This window comes from Juglans regia, chromosome 16 (genome assembly GCF_001411555.2).
Source record: "Juglans regia cultivar Chandler chromosome 16, Walnut 2.0, whole genome shotgun sequence".
NCBI classification, from domain to species: Eukaryota; Viridiplantae; Streptophyta; class Magnoliopsida; order Fagales; family Juglandaceae; genus Juglans; species Juglans regia.
This window is the reverse complement of record NC_049916.1, coordinates 4,508,271-4,526,726: the sequence shown is the minus strand read 5'-3', so window position 1 is coordinate 4,526,726 and position 18,456 is coordinate 4,508,271. Positions and strand designations below refer to the sequence as shown.

The 18,456-nt window shown below is 35.3% G+C and overlaps 3 protein-coding genes across 3 annotated transcripts; 1 reads left to right on the top strand and 2 right to left on the bottom strand.

Annotated features, from left to right (window-relative positions):
- Positions 1-1,876: 1,876 nt before the first annotated feature.
- Positions 1,877-3,820, bottom strand: LOC108984648 (acetyltransferase At1g77540-like). Its single transcript, XM_035686692.1, has 2 exons — positions 3,486-3,820; positions 1,877-2,209 (listed from the first exon to the last, which is right to left on the bottom strand). Exons 1-2 carry the CDS (start codon positions 3,756-3,758, stop codon positions 2,120-2,122), a joined length of 363 nt encoding a protein of 120 aa, XP_035542585.1. The 5' UTR covers positions 3,759-3,820; the 3' UTR covers positions 1,877-2,119.
- Positions 3,821-6,720: 2,900 nt separating this feature from the next.
- LOC108981141 (BTB/POZ domain-containing protein At1g21780-like) lies at positions 6,721-9,693 on the top strand. The gene is made up of 4 exons (XM_035686691.1): positions 6,721-6,919; positions 7,019-7,164; positions 8,309-8,424; positions 8,833-9,693. The coding sequence occupies exons 1-4, from the start codon at positions 6,807-6,809 to the stop codon at positions 9,436-9,438; spliced, it is 981 nt and encodes a 326-aa protein (XP_035542584.1). The 5' UTR covers positions 6,721-6,806; the 3' UTR covers positions 9,439-9,693.
- A 1,419-nt stretch (positions 9,694-11,112) lies between these two features.
- On the bottom strand, positions 11,113-15,729 carry LOC108981140 (chlorophyllide a oxygenase, chloroplastic-like). Its single transcript, XM_018952223.2, has 9 exons — positions 15,599-15,729; positions 14,950-15,183; positions 14,682-14,786; positions 13,843-14,118; positions 13,301-13,448; positions 12,988-13,172; positions 12,724-12,836; positions 11,942-12,236; positions 11,113-11,706 (listed from the first exon to the last, which is right to left on the bottom strand). The coding sequence occupies exons 1-9, from the start codon at positions 15,674-15,676 to the stop codon at positions 11,536-11,538; spliced, it is 1,605 nt and encodes a 534-aa protein (XP_018807768.2). The 5' UTR covers positions 15,677-15,729; the 3' UTR covers positions 11,113-11,535.
- Positions 15,730-18,456: the final 2,727 nt, after the last annotated feature.

Here is an 18,456-nt window from a genome sequence, read left to right as displayed (position 1 = left end):
AATTTTATTATTAAAAAGTTATTTATTATTTTATAATAATATATTTAAAGAGATTTGTTAGAAACAAGCAGTTTGGTACATCAAATCATGTATCAACATTCATATAATTCTTTTTATTATAAAAATAAATAAGTAAATGTCTTATATTTAATATTGGTGTTCAGTTTGGTGCACGAAATCACTTGCAAAAAAATTTTTTCATATTTAAAATATTTTTAAATATGTTACATTTATTTAAAAAATAAATTAAAAAAAAATTCTAAGGTAATCATTTAATTTTTTAAAAATTATGACAATATCCTTAAAAATGTGAAAGTTATAATTATCTGAAAATTGTATAGATATTTTCACTCATAGACAGTCTTTTTAAAATTTAAACTACATTCTGGATTATCCAAAAAAACACAACATCAAAATAATATTTTTCTTCAAACGTACTTTTTAATTTATTTGCGATTAAAATGTATTTTAATATGTAATACTCAAATAACATAATTTTTCCATTAAAGAGTTTTTAAGGTTATTTGAGCACTTTTTAATATTTCTAACACAATCCCAAATAGGTCCTAAGTAGGGGAAATACTAAATAGGGTTTATTTGGGTAATAAGATGATATGAGAAATTCAATTTTTTACAATTTTTTTTATAAATATTATTTAAATACAAAACACTTTTAAATTTTAAAATTTTCACCTAATCATTACTATTGCATTTGGATGCTGAGTTGATCTATCAATAGTAATATTTTGTGGGTCTCATTGAAATGTTTTTTAATATAAATAGATTAAGATATGTATGAAGTAGGTTAAGATGAATTTAACTTTTTTATGAGAAGTTGAAAAAGTAATAGGTCTCATTAATGATTAAGATGAGACGAGTTCAACAACCAAACACAGTCTAATCATTACAATTTTTACAAATTTTAAAATAATATACAAAAATCAATACAACTTTATTAAATTTCAAAACAGAAATAATATTAAAAAATTATATTTAAACAATTTTTTAATTTTATAATATTTTTATTCAATTTTATTTCTCATTTTCCAAACTCTAAAATATAATTAAAAATATAATTATTTCACTTCTATTCACAGAATTTTAAAATACTCCAATTATCCAAACAAGCCAAGTCAATCTCTTTTCCAACAGCCATTTGGACTTCTCTCTTAATAATGTATATTAAACGAATGATCTTGGCTTGATATTTCATTGAAACTAGCAGTGGAGATTTCATGGTTTTAGTCATGAGAATTGCTTGAAATTTCTCCAAAAGAAAAACTGCTGCAAAGCGCTTCCCAAATCTGGAATAGGTGATCAAGGTATCGTCTTTGAGCAAGATTTATTACCATCACATATCGTCTTCGGCCAAGATTTGTTCATGTTTAGCTCATCCAACAGGAAAGAGGGCCCAAAATAAAAATCTGAGGCATTAGCTGTAAAATATGGAAGAACATGAATTCATCAAGCGTTTTCATGTCACTTCTCTTCTCAATTATCTTGTTGCGATAATAGAAGTTATCAGCTGCAAGTCAAATTTGAAAGCAGATCTTATGTCCAATTTGAAAAATCACAAACTTATTGTAGGTGACATGTCTTTTATAATAAATGAGAGATGCTACTCTTCATCTTGAATTTTGTCATCCTCAATCACACGGTGATCGGTCACATTTCATGTGGCTTCTTCTATAAACCGCGTAATTGACACCTACATGAACTGTGTCAAATCACCAAGTGCAACTAGGTGTGACAATGATTAGGATGAAGAAGAACATTACTCTAATTAAATAGAATTTTGTCGAGAAATGAATCAGTCTGTGTAGTAGCTATATGCATCTTACAATCATATCACTCTTTAATAATCACTGACCAAATATAAACAAAATGAAACTGTGTTTTTTTTTTTTTTTTTTGGGGTAAAATTAAAACAGGAAAGCTAAGTAGCAACTTTCAGCTGGTTACCTGCTTAGAACAGCTTCAAATGTTATTATTATTGAAATGTAAAGCAGAGAAACACTTCTGCCTTACCCCCTTTACGTTAAGAAATATGGAAGCACAAGAATATGAACATGCGCTTAGGTCAGTTTACAAAGTACAGAACACTTTCCTCAACTACTCATCAAAGAGTAGAACTTGTTCCCTTATCAGCTTTGACACCATGCGAGTACAAAACAGAATTCCATGAGGGGTTCCGCGGAAGAAAAGTGTCCTGTCATGGGATAAAAAAAAATCAACAAAAATAAAGAAGAAGCATGCATTAATTCAAGGTACTGCCTAGGCAATTCCAGTAAACATTATCATATATAGAGTGATGATATTTGAATAAAAATGAGTCCTTTATACAATCTCACTCTATTCGTTGAGAGAGAGGTCTGTTTATATTTATATATTAGTGTATTGATTACAAGAGAAATCTTAGGAGATGTGCAGATTATACATGAGAAAAAAAAATAGGAAAAATACAAGTATCATGTCCCTTGATTTATGCAGCCAGCTCTATTTCTTGATTTCAATTCACTCTATAATGTTTCCATCAGTATATCTTGTTTGTCAATCCTAATATGACAAAGTTACTGAGCATCGTGTATATAAATTGAAAGGAATGTTTTTCTAGAGATGATGTTCACAGTGGCAAATACTAACGAAACAAAGATCAATCAGCTACACATTCTACCAGAATCAACTGGATCAAACAAGTAAACAATGTAATCAACCAAAACATATTCTCTTGAACTAAGCTTCTTTACCCATGCCTGTTCATTATCGATCCACTTTTAACTATATCCGGGCATTGATGCAGTGTGCCACTAAGAGGAAAGAGAGGTCTTGCTAACCTTTGCCCACTTCTCATTACATTTGGAGTAAGTGACTTAAGCTTTGACTTATCAAAAAAGTGACTTCAGCTTTATCCTGGCCATCAAACAACGGCAACCCTCTTCTTTCTGAATAGAATACAAAGACCATCTTTTACATTTCCATGATTAATTCGTTCTAACAGCATCAATATCAATGCGAAAATTATTAGGCATCTAACTTCCCAGAATGCTTTGGGTGGACAGTAGTGATAGTACCCAAACTAGTTCTGTTCTTAGGGCTCTTAACTATATATACTATTTTCCGGAGATTTATCCAAATTCCAAAGAAAAAAAATATCCACAAAACTTCCATTCACTTTTCTTCGGGGGCCAAAGGTAGAACCTATGATTATCAAAATACGCATAACAATACACAAGCCTAAAGTACACAGAGATAGCCCAAATAAGACAAAAGCAATTACAAAACAAAGAAGAATTCATTACCAGAAATGTCCAACAAATATTAAAGAAACCTGCCATTAGACCCAGGAACCCCAAAAACAAAGAGGTGCAACCAAACAATTTTCTCCAGTGAAAGAAAGAGAAATCAAATTCAAAGCCAGGAACGAAGACCGGCAAAAGAGAAAAACTGAGACAAACCCAGGAAGGGAGAGAAAGAGATGAACTAACCGAGACGTAAGAACAGGTAGGTATGATGGATATGGAGTGGGATTTGGCGTGGTTGAAGGCAGCCAAGCAGAGTTGGGAAGCCAAACCTAACCCTCTCTTGGAAGATGGTACGAAGGTGTGGACCAAGTCCATGACTTTGCTATCGTCTCTGAGCACGTACTCTATGTACGCCTTCTTATCCTCAGTCTCGAACCTGCGATTGGCCTCGTTCCACACGATTTTTGGAGCCTCAGAGCCAGCCCCTCCCGCTCCGGTCATGGTTGTGGTTGCCATCTCTCTTGCGTGAACAGTGACACGTACTGTTTTTTACTTTTTAACAGAAAAGAAACGGGACAGACGGGCTATTACAATTTACAGGTACAGGTGCGTATGGATGTTTTTTAATATTGAATTGAGTTAAATTGAGATGATAAAATATTATTATAATATTATTATTTATTTTTATTATTTTGAGATTTAAAAAAGTTTAATTATTTATTATATTTTATATTGAGATTTGAAAAAGTTGTAACGATGAGTTGAGATAAATTGAGATGAATTTAAGTTCCAAATAAAGCCAGTAAAAAAGCAGTCATCCATTGAGACGGTGATATGTAGGAAAAAACATAATAGATTAATTAGAACTCACCACACAGAATCACAACACACAAGACCAAGCTCTTCCTCATTTCATCTCTCCAAGCATCTTCCTCATTTCGTCTCCGTTTGGATTGCCTTGTAGCCCCTTCCAGAGCCTGTCACAAATTCTGAGTCATCTCTTTTACAAACTTGCAGCCCCTCTTACCTCCAGAGTCCGTCGCACAGCCCCTCTCATCTCTGGCCGACATGATGCCAACACAAATCTAAAATACTTTATATCTGAAAAAGCAGCACCCCACTTTTATCAATGTCTTTAAAATATGATGCATAAACTAGGACATAATACATGCGGATGCCCCAGAGCCACCCAAAACACAAAAACTTTAATTTAGAGAATTTTTTATTTTTTTGGATCAGAGGGATAATCTTTGTAATAGGTACGAATTGAGATTTTTTTCCTTTTCTTTTTACCTTTTCGACTGTTCATATGCATCACAATAATTTTTGTGGAGGATTTTAATAGAGGAGAAATAGGTCTTAAGCCATGGAGTATATATAAGGGGAATTAAGAAAATTAGAGAGTACTATTGGCGAGAGAGAGGGGCACACAAGAGGCATTTGGGAGGAGGAAGAAGAAGATAAGAGAGAGAGAGGACATATCCAGATGAAGATAGATAGAGAGAGAGAGAGAGAGAGAGAGAGAGAGACAAGAGGGCTGTATGGGTTTCTGATCATGTGTATACAAGTGTAAACTAAACACTACGAGAAAAGTTGGGGAATGGTCCGGCTGCACTTGTATACACATGATCAGAGACCCATACAGCCCCAAACGCATGCACGCACTCACTCACTCACTCTCTCTCTCTCTCTCATCTTCTTCTCCCTCCTCCTGAATGCCTCCCGCGTGCCCCCTCTCTCTCTCGAATAATCCTCTTTTATTTTCTTAATTTTCCTTTATATACTCTATGGCTCAAGACCCATTTTTCCACCATTAAGATCCTTAACCAAAATTGTTGTGATGCATATGAACGGTCGAAAAGGTAAAAAGAAAAGGAAAAAATCCCTATAGATAACTATCACAAAGGCTATCCCTCTACTCCAAAAAAAATAAAAAATAAAAAAGGTTCTCTAAATTAAAGTTTTTTGTGTTTTGGGTGGCGGCAGGGGTGTCTGCCTATATTATGCACTAGTTTATGCAGCATATTTTAAAAATAGTGATAAAAGTGGGGTGCTACTCTTCCAGATATAAAACACTTTAGATTTGTGTTGGCATCATGTTGGCTGGAGATGAGAGGGGCTGCGATGAGCTCTGGAGATGAGAGGGCCCCGGACCGGACCGAGACTGAGGCCAACTGTTTGGTCTGATCGAATGGACCGACCGTTTCGGTCCGGATCGAACCGGATCGAGATTGAGACCAGTCGGTCTCGATCCACATTTTAGAGGATCAAAAAGTTTCGGTCCGGTCCACAGTCTAGGGTTTTTTTGGACTGGACTAAACCGGACCAGACCGAATGAAAAATAAAAAAAATAAAATTTTATATATAATAACTGTACAATTACAAATATAAAATTTAAATATGTTATTAATATTTGTTAATATTCTATAAATTAACAATATTTTATATTTATCTTCATCTAACCTATTACTATTAACAATATAAAATTTTAAATATGTTATTAACACTTGTTAATATTTTATGAATTAACTAATATATAATATTAATTAGTTAATTATATAGTAATTATATAAATTACTAATATAATTTTTATCTAATTTATTATCATTGACCATATAAAATATTTTTTTATTGAGTTTGTTACATAATCCACATTAATAAGTCACTTCATTTAATTTAGTATTTAAAATAATTTTTTTATTAATTATTTAAAAAAATAAAAAGCGAAAATATTCGATCCATCGTCGGACCAGACCATCTGTACCCCTATCCCTTACAACTCATTTACTACTTATAGTGTATTCTAAGTTTTTTATTTTATTATTATTTTATTTTAAGTATTTTTTTAATATTCTTAATCATTAAAAAAAATTAAAAAAAATAGAATTTTACTAATATTCATTTCATTAATCATTAAGTAAAATAAAAAAAATTAAAAAAATCAAATACAAAAAAGTAATAAATAGGTAGTAAGATGGTAGTAATTTTATCATTATCAATAAATGAACGGTGGCAATATCAACGTTTAGTTACGCAGTTCAAATGAGATGATATGTGATGTCTTGTTGAAAATTAAATAAAATAATATTAGAATATTATTTTTTAATATTATTTTTATTTTAAAATTTGGAAAAGTTTAATTATTTATTATATTTTATGTGAAAATTTAAAAAATTTGTAATGATGAGATGAGATGATTTTGTGTATCTAAATCAGGTTTTAAAATTTACTTTTTTAAGTGTAGTGAGTTGAAATAAAAATTAAAAATTAAATAAAATATTGATAAAATATTATTTTTTAATAATATTATTATTTTAAAATTTAAAAAAGTTGAATTATTTATGATATTATATGCGATAATATAAAAAAGTTATAATAATAAAGTAAGAAGGATGGTTTTGACATCTAAACGCGTTGGTTGTTTCGAATTGAGGAAGGTTTACTTTTTTTTATTTACGCCAAAAATTTTAATTCCGCAGAGATTTCAATTCAATTCAAATCGTCCAACAAAGCTGCACGAGCTCAGAGAGAGAGAGAGAGAGAGAGAGAGAAGAGAGAGTTAAGATGGCCGATACCAAAGTGGAGACAATCTCAAGACTAGCGCAATGGAAAATCGAGAACTTCTGCCCCTGCTCTTTCAAAAAATCCGATCCTTTCAAAATCGGAATCTGGAACTGGTAACCTCTCCCCCTCTTTCTCTGTTGCGTGTATATTTGGGTATATTTCATTTGAATCTTGGAACGCCGTTTCTTTATCTTTTCGTGATGGTTTCGCAGGCAATTATCCATAGAGAAGAATCGACAACTCTACGTTCGACTATTTCCAGAGCCCTCACGGCTCTCCAAGGAGCAGCCTCCGCTTGCTCGCTTTGTCCTCCGAGTCTCTAACACCGGCGCTAACCGCAAGCTGTACATCTCCCCCAGTATGCGTTGCTCTCTGTTGCTTGTTATATCGTATATGCTTTTTGGGTATCTATTTGGAGTCTTATGAGGTTGAATTGTTCGTCTATAAGAATTTTTTTTAAGCAATTTTCCCTGAGAAGCAAGGTGAACGCTTATATGGGCTACTGATTGCGACGACGAAGATGTTTTGTTCTTAGTAGTATGTAACGGTTTTGCATTGCAATATGACGGGGATACTTGTTAGGGAGAGAAACACATGGTGCGTCTCCAAGTGGGACAAGGACCTTCTCCAAGTGAGACCCGAATATAACACGTTGAGATCCGAGAATGTTATGTTCACTCACTCTTGTTATTATTATGGACGACATATTCCATTACTAGTGAAAATTCAGCACAACTCCATCCTTGTTTTTCCAACATATCGAGAAACCAATCCTTATTTTCAAGAAATGATTAGTTGCGTGACCTTTTTGTGTATGTATGCCTGCGTGGTTATAGCTTGGAAAAACTACTTCCATGGGGATGGGGTTTAGATTTGATGGTGAGATGTAAGAATCTGCTTGTTTTTTATGGAAAACAACAAATTTAAGGAGATATGTGCCTGATTAATATATTCTCCAGAAATACATGTAATGGCATCCCTATTTAAGTTTTGCCATTCTGGTGGAACAGTTTTCCAAGAGAGTAAGTTTTTCTCACATAAAAATGTAATATCTGTTTGATTCTTGTGGCCAACTACATAAATTTTTAACTCTCAAACCCAACTCTGTCTGGCTAGGAAGCACTGCGACACTAAAAATTTGCATGAATAATGTGAAACAGTGAGACTTTTATGTGGCAAGGCATCAATGTATGTGCCTTAATCCAACCAGGAAAAATAAGAAAAACACATTGTAAGAGGTGGCTTCTTGTGGCTGATTGACCCATCTTCTTGCAAAGAGGGCTGTACTAGATATGGCTATGATTTAAGATACAAAAATATGCCAACCAGAATTATTTGTCCTTACAAAAGTGGGTTGAATGCCTTGTAATCATTTGAATTTCTTATGCAAAAATCACATTATATTCATGTATCTCAATTGAAGCACCAACACGGTGATATGTTTTCCATATGAGCAGCTGACTGTTTTAAACTACATAACTCTGTAATGCATTATACTGCAGTTCATGAGAGACTGCTTCGGACATATGAAGACTTTGTTTGGTCTGTTGATTCCCCCTTCCATGGTCGCTTCATCATTGATGTTGAGTTTCTGGACTTGAAGATCTGCCCTTTGGACGTAAGTACCTTTCCATAGTCTTATCTGAGGTGCTGCGATGTTGGTTTGTGGAATGTAATTTTAGAGACAAATCATTTTATACGTCATCTTTTGGAAACTTCGTTTTTAATATGAATGCATTCAAATGTATGTAGTAGCATTCAGTGGGGAAAAAGTCTGTAGCAGTGGAAGGTTGAAATTGGGAGAAAGCCGAATTTACTCATTTGCAGTGTGGATCTGGTTCCTCTATGAGCAATTGACTTTTAGAAAGAAAAATATGTTTTAACTGAAAACTCTCTTGAAAACACACACACATCAAGGAATTCAAGCATCCAACACAAATTCCAAGTGTTGGTTTTAGAGTCTCTTCAGAAAACGTTGCTATGCCTTCACTTCATTAATTATTGGTCTTTGCACTCTGAAACTCAGGGTGGAGAAGCCTGTTCTGTATGGCCCAGTGATCAGATGATGCAGTCTTCGTCGGCCCAAAATACACTTCAGTGTCTTTCTCGTATGCTTGACGAGGCCATCCATTCTGATCTCACCATTAACACTGTTGACGGCACTCTAAGAGCTCACAAGGCAATTTTGTCTGCAAGTTCTCCTGTGTTTCAAAGCATGTTTCATCACAACCTCAAGGAAAAAGAATCCTCTACTATCTACATTGAAGACATGTCACGAGAATCTTGCATGGCCCTTCTCAGTTACTTGTATGGAACCATAAAACAAGAAGATTTCTGGAAGCACAGGCTGACATTACTAGGGGCAGCCAACAAATATGGCGTTGCTCACCTTAAAGAGGCCTGCGAGGAAAGCCTCTTGGAAGACATTAACTCAGGGAATGTGCTTGAGAGGCTGCAAGAGGCTTGGCTTTACCAGTTGAACAAGTTGAAGAAAGGATGTTTGATGTACTTGTTTGATTTTGGCAAGATATATGATGTTAGAGATGAAGTTGATAACTTTTTCAGGCATGCAGATAGGGAACTGATGCTAGAGATGTTCCAAGAGGTGCTTACAGTCTGGAAGCCGGTATGAATCAACATTGGAATGTCTTCGGATATAGGTAAATGATAGATTGTTGTACATAGTACTAAGTATATGAGCATACCCAGGTTTAAACATGGCAGGAACTAGTAGTTTCAGTCGTGAAGAAAACATGCTTTCTGATCTGGGTGTAAAAAATCCTGCAAGTTTGAACCAAATGAGACAAGGCTTTTATCTGTTATATATTACCGGTATATTAAACTCATATACACCATTTGGGCAAAAATATGAGTGTAGCTTCTCCTACGTTTGAGTTTTCAATCTTCAGTGTTAACAAGAAAAATTGTTCAAAGGATTCAAGGAAGAATGAAGCAAAGTCATGTATAGAGAAAAAAATTAGAAAATAATAGGGTTAAATACAAAATTAGATCTTGTGGTTTGTCTCAAAATTAAATTATCTTGGTGTTTTTAATTAAACGTTTTACCCCATGTTCTTAAGAGCGATCGAATTAGGAATGCTTGGAGAATAAGATAAAATGATAAATCTATGAATAATAGTGAAATGGTTTGTGAATAATAGTGAATTGTTTGAGTTAAAATGTTTTATAAGGTTTTGGAAAAAGAAAGAAAAAGTTTAAATAAAAATATTATAAAGTTAAAATATTTTTAGAATATTTTTGTTTTGGGATTTAAAAAAATTTAATTGTTTTTTGTGTTGTGTTTGGAAATTTGGAAAAATTGTAATGATTAGGTGAAAAAATTGAATATTCGAAATTGAAAAGTGTTTGTGTTTGAGTGATGTTTAAGAAGAAATTAGAATAAGAAATTTTGAGATGAGATGAGATAAAACTATCTCTATTCCCAAACAAGCTTGGGAAACTTATCTCAAAATTTATCATAATTATTTGTGTACTTCTTGTGCACTCAAGCTCTGCCTATTTACGTGGATTAATAATATCTTTTTTGACTTATAAAAAAAATTATCATAATTTTCTTTCTAAATATCATTTAGATACAAATACTTTTCAATTTTAAATCTTTAACTTTTTCATTTAATCTTTATCTAATCATTACAACTTTTCCAAACTTCCAAACAAAATACAAAAAATAATACTACTTGTTCAAATCTCAAAACAAAAATAATATTATAACAATATTTTAATTCTATAACATTTTTATTCAACTTTTTCCATCATTTCACAAAATGTAATAAAATATATTAATTCAAACATTTTACTACTATTTATAAATTATTTTATTATTATTAATAAAATTTTCATCGCATCTCATCTCAATCCCCAAACATCACCTTACTGGCCAAGAAGGTTCCCAAGCTCTTGTTCGTCTTGGGAAAGAATCCCTCGAGTTATCCAAAAATTGCATCCTCTTCTTTCCTCCACACTCTGTGTCGCCTCCACCACCACATCCCGGTTCTGTGACCGGCCGGTTGAGTTCGATTTCAGCTTTTGCCCCATGCGTGGCTCTGCTCTGCGAGCAATTTTTTTTTCTCTCTCTTGGGTGGCGTGTTCAATGGCTTGGGGTAAACGGTTGAGGTGAAGATAAAGGTTTAAGCCGTGCAACCTTGGAATTTTAGTATGGGATGTAATTTTGTAAAATGGATAAAAATATGATCATTTTTTTGTTTAAGTTCAAATTCAATGAAATTCTTTTCCTTTTAATCTCTTTAACAAATAGTCGATCGAAAATTTATATAACAAACCTATGGAGATGTTGAATTTTCATTGGGACAAAGCAATGTACTATCAAAACACTAATATTCCAGATTACTGGTTAAGAGGCTTATCGCAGACTTGAGGCCAGAAGAAAGCAATCTTCATCACTCCAACAAGTGGTGATGAAGAAGAAAAAAATATGGATGGCTGTACACACGTAAGGGGAAAAAAACAGTTTCTGGTAGTTTACAAGGGTTTCTAAGTGTAAACGGTTTATTCTCTGCCTCTGATCATTAACAATTTCCGCAATGGGGATGGATTTTTGAGAGAGCAAAGGCATGTGAAACTGCAACAAAACCGTCAGCTATTCAATGCTCATCTTGCAACTCTCTGCACTGAGATTTCTGTGGAACCAGCAGATCGAGTTCCATAGCAGCATCAACACAAGCCATAAGATCCATCAACAAATCTGATTCTACATTTGTTTTTCGAATGGTAGTTGCTTAGCTCCTTGTTCCACAGCATTTCTCCATAGCCTGTACCTGACCCCGAGCTTGTCATAGGACACCGGCCAATTCCAGACATTTGCGCCGTTGATCATGCGCTCTTGCTGGCCAAGAACAAGCCGCAGATCCTCATTCAAGACCTGTCACAATGGAACATCCAGAACGTTTGGACATAAATGTCAGAAAGTAGTAGCAGCTGGCAAGATATTGTAATTTGTTACTAACTCCAAAGGCTATACTAGCAGAGCTGAAATTTGATATTGTAATTTGTTACTAACTCCAAAGGCTATACTAGCAGAGCTGAAATTTATACTCTTTGGATTCCCACCACACTTCCTCACGCACCCATATAGGAAAATCTGATTTTTATTCTACCTGTTCCGCGAAATGCCTCCACAGGTACTGCATGAAAGGAATGTGCTTAAGCAGGGGAGCAAAATCAAGTGACATTCTGTATAATAGCCTTGTTTTCTGCCTGGATGAAGGTAAGCACACATGAAGTTGGTGAAGGTGTGTTGGACACTGGTCGGTACTCCGGCCTCCAAGTTTTCCAGGCTTTGATATCCCTATGGTTGATAGCACCATACAAGGTGGCCGAAATTCCATATCTATTGGATAGGGGTCCCAATATCCTTGGAGGCCAGATGCAGGTGTCAAAAATTTCACCAAGCTGAAATCATGAAGAAAGTTTTGCCAAGAGTAAGTTTTAACAGGAATCTTTCATTCAGATATAAATTGAAGACTATGTCAACATTGGTTCCACTTAATTTTGATACTAGTAATAAATAGGGCTTATGGATTATATGAAAACCACATTGAAGTGAAGTCATTACATCTAATGTTCTCTACTTTCTGGCCAGAATAGACCCTCAATGGCAAGAAAAAGAAAAATTGTATACAATCTAAAAATTGAAAGGTGAAAAAGCACTTCAATTATATTTTTCTCCATAAGTTAAATTCTCAATTCATTAGGTTACCAATATACATCCTGACTTCTACAGGGGGGAAAAGAAGGATAATATTCAGTTATAATCCTATGTAAAAAGAGGTAATCTCAAACATGAGAACATGAACCGTTCTCTTCAGATTCGCTCGTTCATCTCTCATAACCTCAGCAAAAGCGATTGTATTGAATACAAGTAATAAGAGGAACAAACCTGGGAACACTCCATCCCTTTGCAAAGGTAGAAGTGTGAGTAAAAGGGGCATGCGCAAGATCCAAAAGATTATCTAGAAGTAGCCCATGTTCCACTGGAAGCTCCATGACAATCTGTCATAGGAAAGGATATATAAGCAATGAGATGACCCATGTTCTTTTATTAAATCCTGTAACCAAGAAGCCTGTATGCAATCATGTAAGCTTAATTCAGATGCTTCTTGCCTCCACAAGTACTTGAAGGACATGAATGTCAGTATCATACCTCAGCATGGACTTGGAATCCTGGGGGAGGTTGTAAAGAAGGAAGGGTGGCTGTTGGAGGGTCATTGCCTGGCCAAATCCAGATCATCCCCTCTTGCTCAAAACATGGCAATGACTTTATCTTCACATCAAGTAATCGTGTAGATGGCATTTTCTCACATTTTCCATCAGTTGAGTACTCCCATCCTGACATTCATCCATCACAAACTTCAAAGATTAGTTTTCTACACGTTCTCAATGTTATTAGAATTTTACATAAAACGTTTATCATCAGCCCGTGTAAACTCTAATTATTTCTTCTGATTCTTACTAACCATGGTAGGGACATTGGATGCGACCCTCATTTACTGAACCCAGGTGAAGAGGGCATGCTCTATGTGCACAGGTGTTTCGGACACATCCTGGTTTCCCATCTTTTCCACGGAAGATAACCCATTGTTCCTCAAAACAATCAATTGGAACCTGAAACAGAGAAGTGATAAGGTGTTCACAGATGCCACGCAATTAGTGATTGGGAAAAGGCAAAGATGGTTCATTTGGGTGACTCTTCCCCAAAAAAAAACAGCAAAACAAAAAAACACCGAAAAAGAGAAAGGTAGCACAATCAAAAAGAAAAAAAAACTCAAATCATATTATCTAAGCATGCCACATATGGCAGTGACGATATTACTGCCACAGTGACAAAGATTGCAATGCCAATTTTGTGATCTTATTTGCTTGCTCTTCTATTCAATGGAAGACAACCCTTCTGTGCTGTAACTGGCGTCCGGCTGATGCTTTTTTATTATCTTTTCCATTTTTTTTTTCTGTTAATGCTCATAAAAGTAGAATGAATCAAAATTTTTGAAGTTCTTACCATGGTATCATCCTTCAGATCAGCGGAGAAAGCAACAGGATACCAGAAATTCATCAAGCGGGGATGGTAAGGTTGAACTGGACCTGACACGTTCAAGCTTTTACGTGGCAACCGCCTCTGCATGACATTGGTGGCTTGTGTAGATGTACTCGGAGATGGGGATGTTTGTTCTAATGCTGTCGCATTTCTGTCTTGTAACAGCCTATCATTCACCAATTCTTCCATGTAAGCTAGTTTATCTAAAGCAGTTGCAACTCTTGCTTCAGATATGTGAACCTGTTGTTATTCGTGGGTTAGATACCTGTTAAGATATAAAATACAGTCTACCTCTTCCCATTAGCTTAAGCTTCTGGGATAAGCCGTAATTTCACATAATATCAGAGCAGAGGTCCTGAGTTCAAACCCTGACTCTACACTTTATTTCATTTAATTAAATATTCCACATGTTTGGCCCACTCATTGAGGGAAATTTGGCCCACATGTGGGGGGGAGTGTTAAGATATAAAATAAAATCTATATCTTCCCATCAGCTTAAGCTTCTAGGATAAGTGGTGATTTCACAATACCAGGTTCTTACAATATTAGATTTGGAGAGCAACTATCTACCGACAGGTTAGACAGTCCAGATTTAAGGGTTTGTATGGAATAGAAATGGAAAATCCTTCAACATCTAATAATCAGTCTGACGTCTAGAATGAAGGGTATGTTTCCATGAAAATGTGGAATGCTTTGCAAGCTAATGAGTAGTGTCTCAATAATGGAACGTGTCCTGACACGCGAGAAAAGCACGAAATTATCTAGTCACAAGTTACTATCTCATTTAGTGATAATCTCAGCACCTGTCTGTGAGCTTGTGTTAATTCATCCTGCAACTCCGCAAGATCCTTCTTCATCGTGCCAATGGACTTAAAATCCCGGGCTAGAGGATTTAGAACTTCTACAACCTACAGCCAATGATTAAGGATGAGAATTGCCTAAATTATTAAAAAATAAAAAAGAAGATTTATCAATTCAGCTCCAAAGTATCAATTCAGCAAATCCCACAGAAAGGAATGATGAATGGATTTTAAGCCAGTGAGATTGAGAAAATGGAGAGCTGTCAGAAACCTTTTCGTGAAGGAGCATGATTGTGAGCACATCTTGTCGAGCCCTCCAATCACAGTATTGAATATCGAGTCTAGCCACCTCCAGGGCTTGGTTCACATCCAAGAACTTCCCTTCGCACTGCGGCAACTTCGACCTCGGATCTTCCACATCAAACAGCGGTCCCCAAGAACTTCTCTTCTCTATCCCTCCTTCTTCACCAAACACAGCAAACACCCTTAAACCTCCTTTGACACCCTGAGATTCAACAAGCCCACAACAATCTGAGTTAACTGTAATCTATCTAATCCAAGAATTAGCTCTTAACTAAATCAAGTTTTATTGCAGATTTTAGCAGTTCCCATATATATTTAGCAGATAAACCTGTCAAAAACCCTATCTTTTTTGTTATTGGGGCATTAGAACTTAATTCACATCCGAAGTAACTAATCAACCAGTCAAACCGAAACCTCTTCTATGTTCAGCCCAGGCACATTTCTTTTTAAGCAAGTGGGTGCCTCATTGTTATGTTTTCACCAAAACAAGTGAAAGATCATACTCCTCACACCTTATGACCACTCTTAAAAGCTTAAATTCAACCAACAAAAGCTGTTCATCTTTTTCACCACATACCCAGAAAAACTTGGCAAAGCATAAGATGAAAAATGTGTACCTTCTTGGTGTTAAGCTTGGATGGTCTACAAAGAGAGATTGGCAATGAGAGAGCAAGAGCAGTAGCTACGGTGGTCATGCTTTGGCGTCTGAAGCTGACCAGCTCTCTGAGAAAGAGAGAGATGAAGGCGAACTATTAATGAGAGACTTTTATTTGAAGATTTTGTTGATAAGAGGTTGGTGTTTCACGCGATCTAGGTTGTCCTTCCAAGGGTTGACACGTGGACAAGCGTGGACTCCTCGGTCTCAAACGTGGCATCCCCTGCCTCCACATGCTTATCTTTTGGTCTGAGAAAGTATCTTTCGACTGCGGGCCCCGATGCATTGCCAGCTCGGATGTTGAAGATAGAGAGTCTACGTACAATTCGTTGAGAGTCTATACAATTATGCATAAAAAATAAAAAAATTAAAATTACAATACTATTTTTTTTTAAATAATTTCTTTTTATTCGTTCATCAATATAACTGCATATGTAATTCCCACTCAAGATTATTTTATTTTGGATACAAAAAAAAGTGATACTGATTATGTGATATGAGGTGGGTAATGATTATAAATTATACTCATTATTTTTATATCATATATTATTATTTTTTTAATAAATATATAATGTATAAATAATGAGTAGAAAATTTTTTTTAATATAATAAAATTAAAAAATTAAAAAATCAAATGTAATGTATTGTTAAGAGATGATACGTAAAAGGGCTGGAATCTAATTATAGCCTATGTGATAGGAAGATAAACAAAATCCTATCCCCCAATCACATTTTGTTATCAGAATCTTGTAATTTGCGGTAAGCTGATTGCTCGATTGGATGTTTGGTGTTTGCGTTCAATGAATGATGGATGAGGAAACCTGGGATATGCTCTCAAAGCATCAGATTCTGTTCCTTTCGAAATCTGTATTAGAAATATGATAATTAAGACACTTATATTTTTAATAATTCTTTTATAACCCTATTTTTAATGAATAATTTTTTATTTAAAATAATTATATTCTTATAGTTATATTTTACTCTTTATTGGAAGATGACTATATCCCATTTTTATTCAACTTGGTGAAGAAAATACCTGTAGGCTGTCACCGGAAAAAAAAAAAAAATTTTTGGGGACTTCTCAAAACTAAGCTCTAAGGAATAAAAAAACGAAACAGATCCTATACTAGATCGGTCAAAAACCAAGTGCCGGTGTGTCACACTTCTATGCTATAGGGGTGAAACAAGAGTGGAGATAGCCAAGAAAAATCTCAATTTGTGGTTCGGTGCCTCCATATATATATATATAGAGAGAGAGAGAGAGAGAGAGTAATATTTTGACAAATATCCAAAAAACCTCCCAATTACATGGCTAGGCACCTATATAGTCAGTGTAGTGAATAACTAACATAACAAACCTCTTGACAATGTTTCTAGAACAAACTAATAGATAATGAAAATGGAAAAGGAATATTAGATCTAACATATTAATGTGCCTGAACATTATTATCATACTAATGGGCCAAGAGAGAGGCCCTTGATCCATGTGGTAACTGCAGGCTTGTAAGCTTGCTCTGTCCCGCTCAAAGCCCACGGTCTTCAAGTTCCTGTAGGGCCCAACCCACAGTCCTCCAAAAGGGATCCTCAAATCACATTTGCCCTAATACATTTTCTCAAACATTCTCCTACCTCTCTCCCCTCTGTCCTCGCCACACCTCTTCCCTAGTAAAAGTCGACGTGTGATTGATTAACTGAGACTTGGGTCTTTTTTATAATGGTAGGGTTTAGGAAACTGTGGGTGCTCTCTGTGTCTACTAATATAGCTATCCAATGTGGCCCAATCTTCCCTTTGACCCTTATACTATTTGGGTTGAGAGATCCTGTAATCGCATTTAAGGAGATGTTAGGGTGCTATACTAAGGAAATGCTCTCAGTATTTTCTCCTAGCGCCCTGCTTCCTTCTCAGGTATTTCTTCTACCCCTATTTCCTCACTGGTTTGTATGCCTACTTCCTCAATTATAAACAATCATGGGTTTTGCACTTGTGTCTCGAGTTCCGATGAGCATCACAGTAATAACACAACCCTATCACTCTATGATCCTTCATCAAATTTTGGTTAATTCTTTGTGCAGATATCACTCCCTTTGGGGGCATCTTACTCATTGTTCTTGTATGTGAAGGGGGTTTCTTAAGGATCCCAAGTTTCATAGGATATGGCACTGACTTTACATTTTTCTTACTAATTCCAATGTTTTCTTCCTGTAGCTTAGCTAAGCTGGAGGCTTTGATTAAGTTGGAAGAGTTGAACATACGCACATGAGTCCTAATGTCATCTTGGAGATTGCTTAAGAAACAACCCAGTTTGTAAGTATTCAATAAGCCCCTTAGCCTATTAGACTGTATTTCAAAATTAGATTTGTATTCCTCAACTGATCCCATTTGTATTAATCTTGTGAGGGCCTCCATAGGATCATATGCATTAGGGCCAAACCTCACCAACAATGCTCTCATAAAAGCATCCGAATCAATCAAGGATTCAGACTCTTCCAGATCTTGGGACCCTACTAACGCATTTTCCTCTATATGGAAGGAAGTCAACCTTAGCTTTTGTTGTGGTAATGTATTGTAATAGGAGAACAAAATGATTTACCTTATACAACCATCCCTAGGGTCCTCTCCATGGAAAGTTGGGAGGTCCAACCTCATGGATCTGTCCCGCTCAGCTCCATCACCATGCACAATGTTGTTTCTAGAGGTTGATTCCCCATACTAATTATGTTGATTTTGCTTCTGCATTTCCAACTTGAAAGCTGATAGCTGGTGCACCACTCCATCCGACTAGCGCTTGAGCCATCATCTCGGTCTCTAAGGACTTAAAA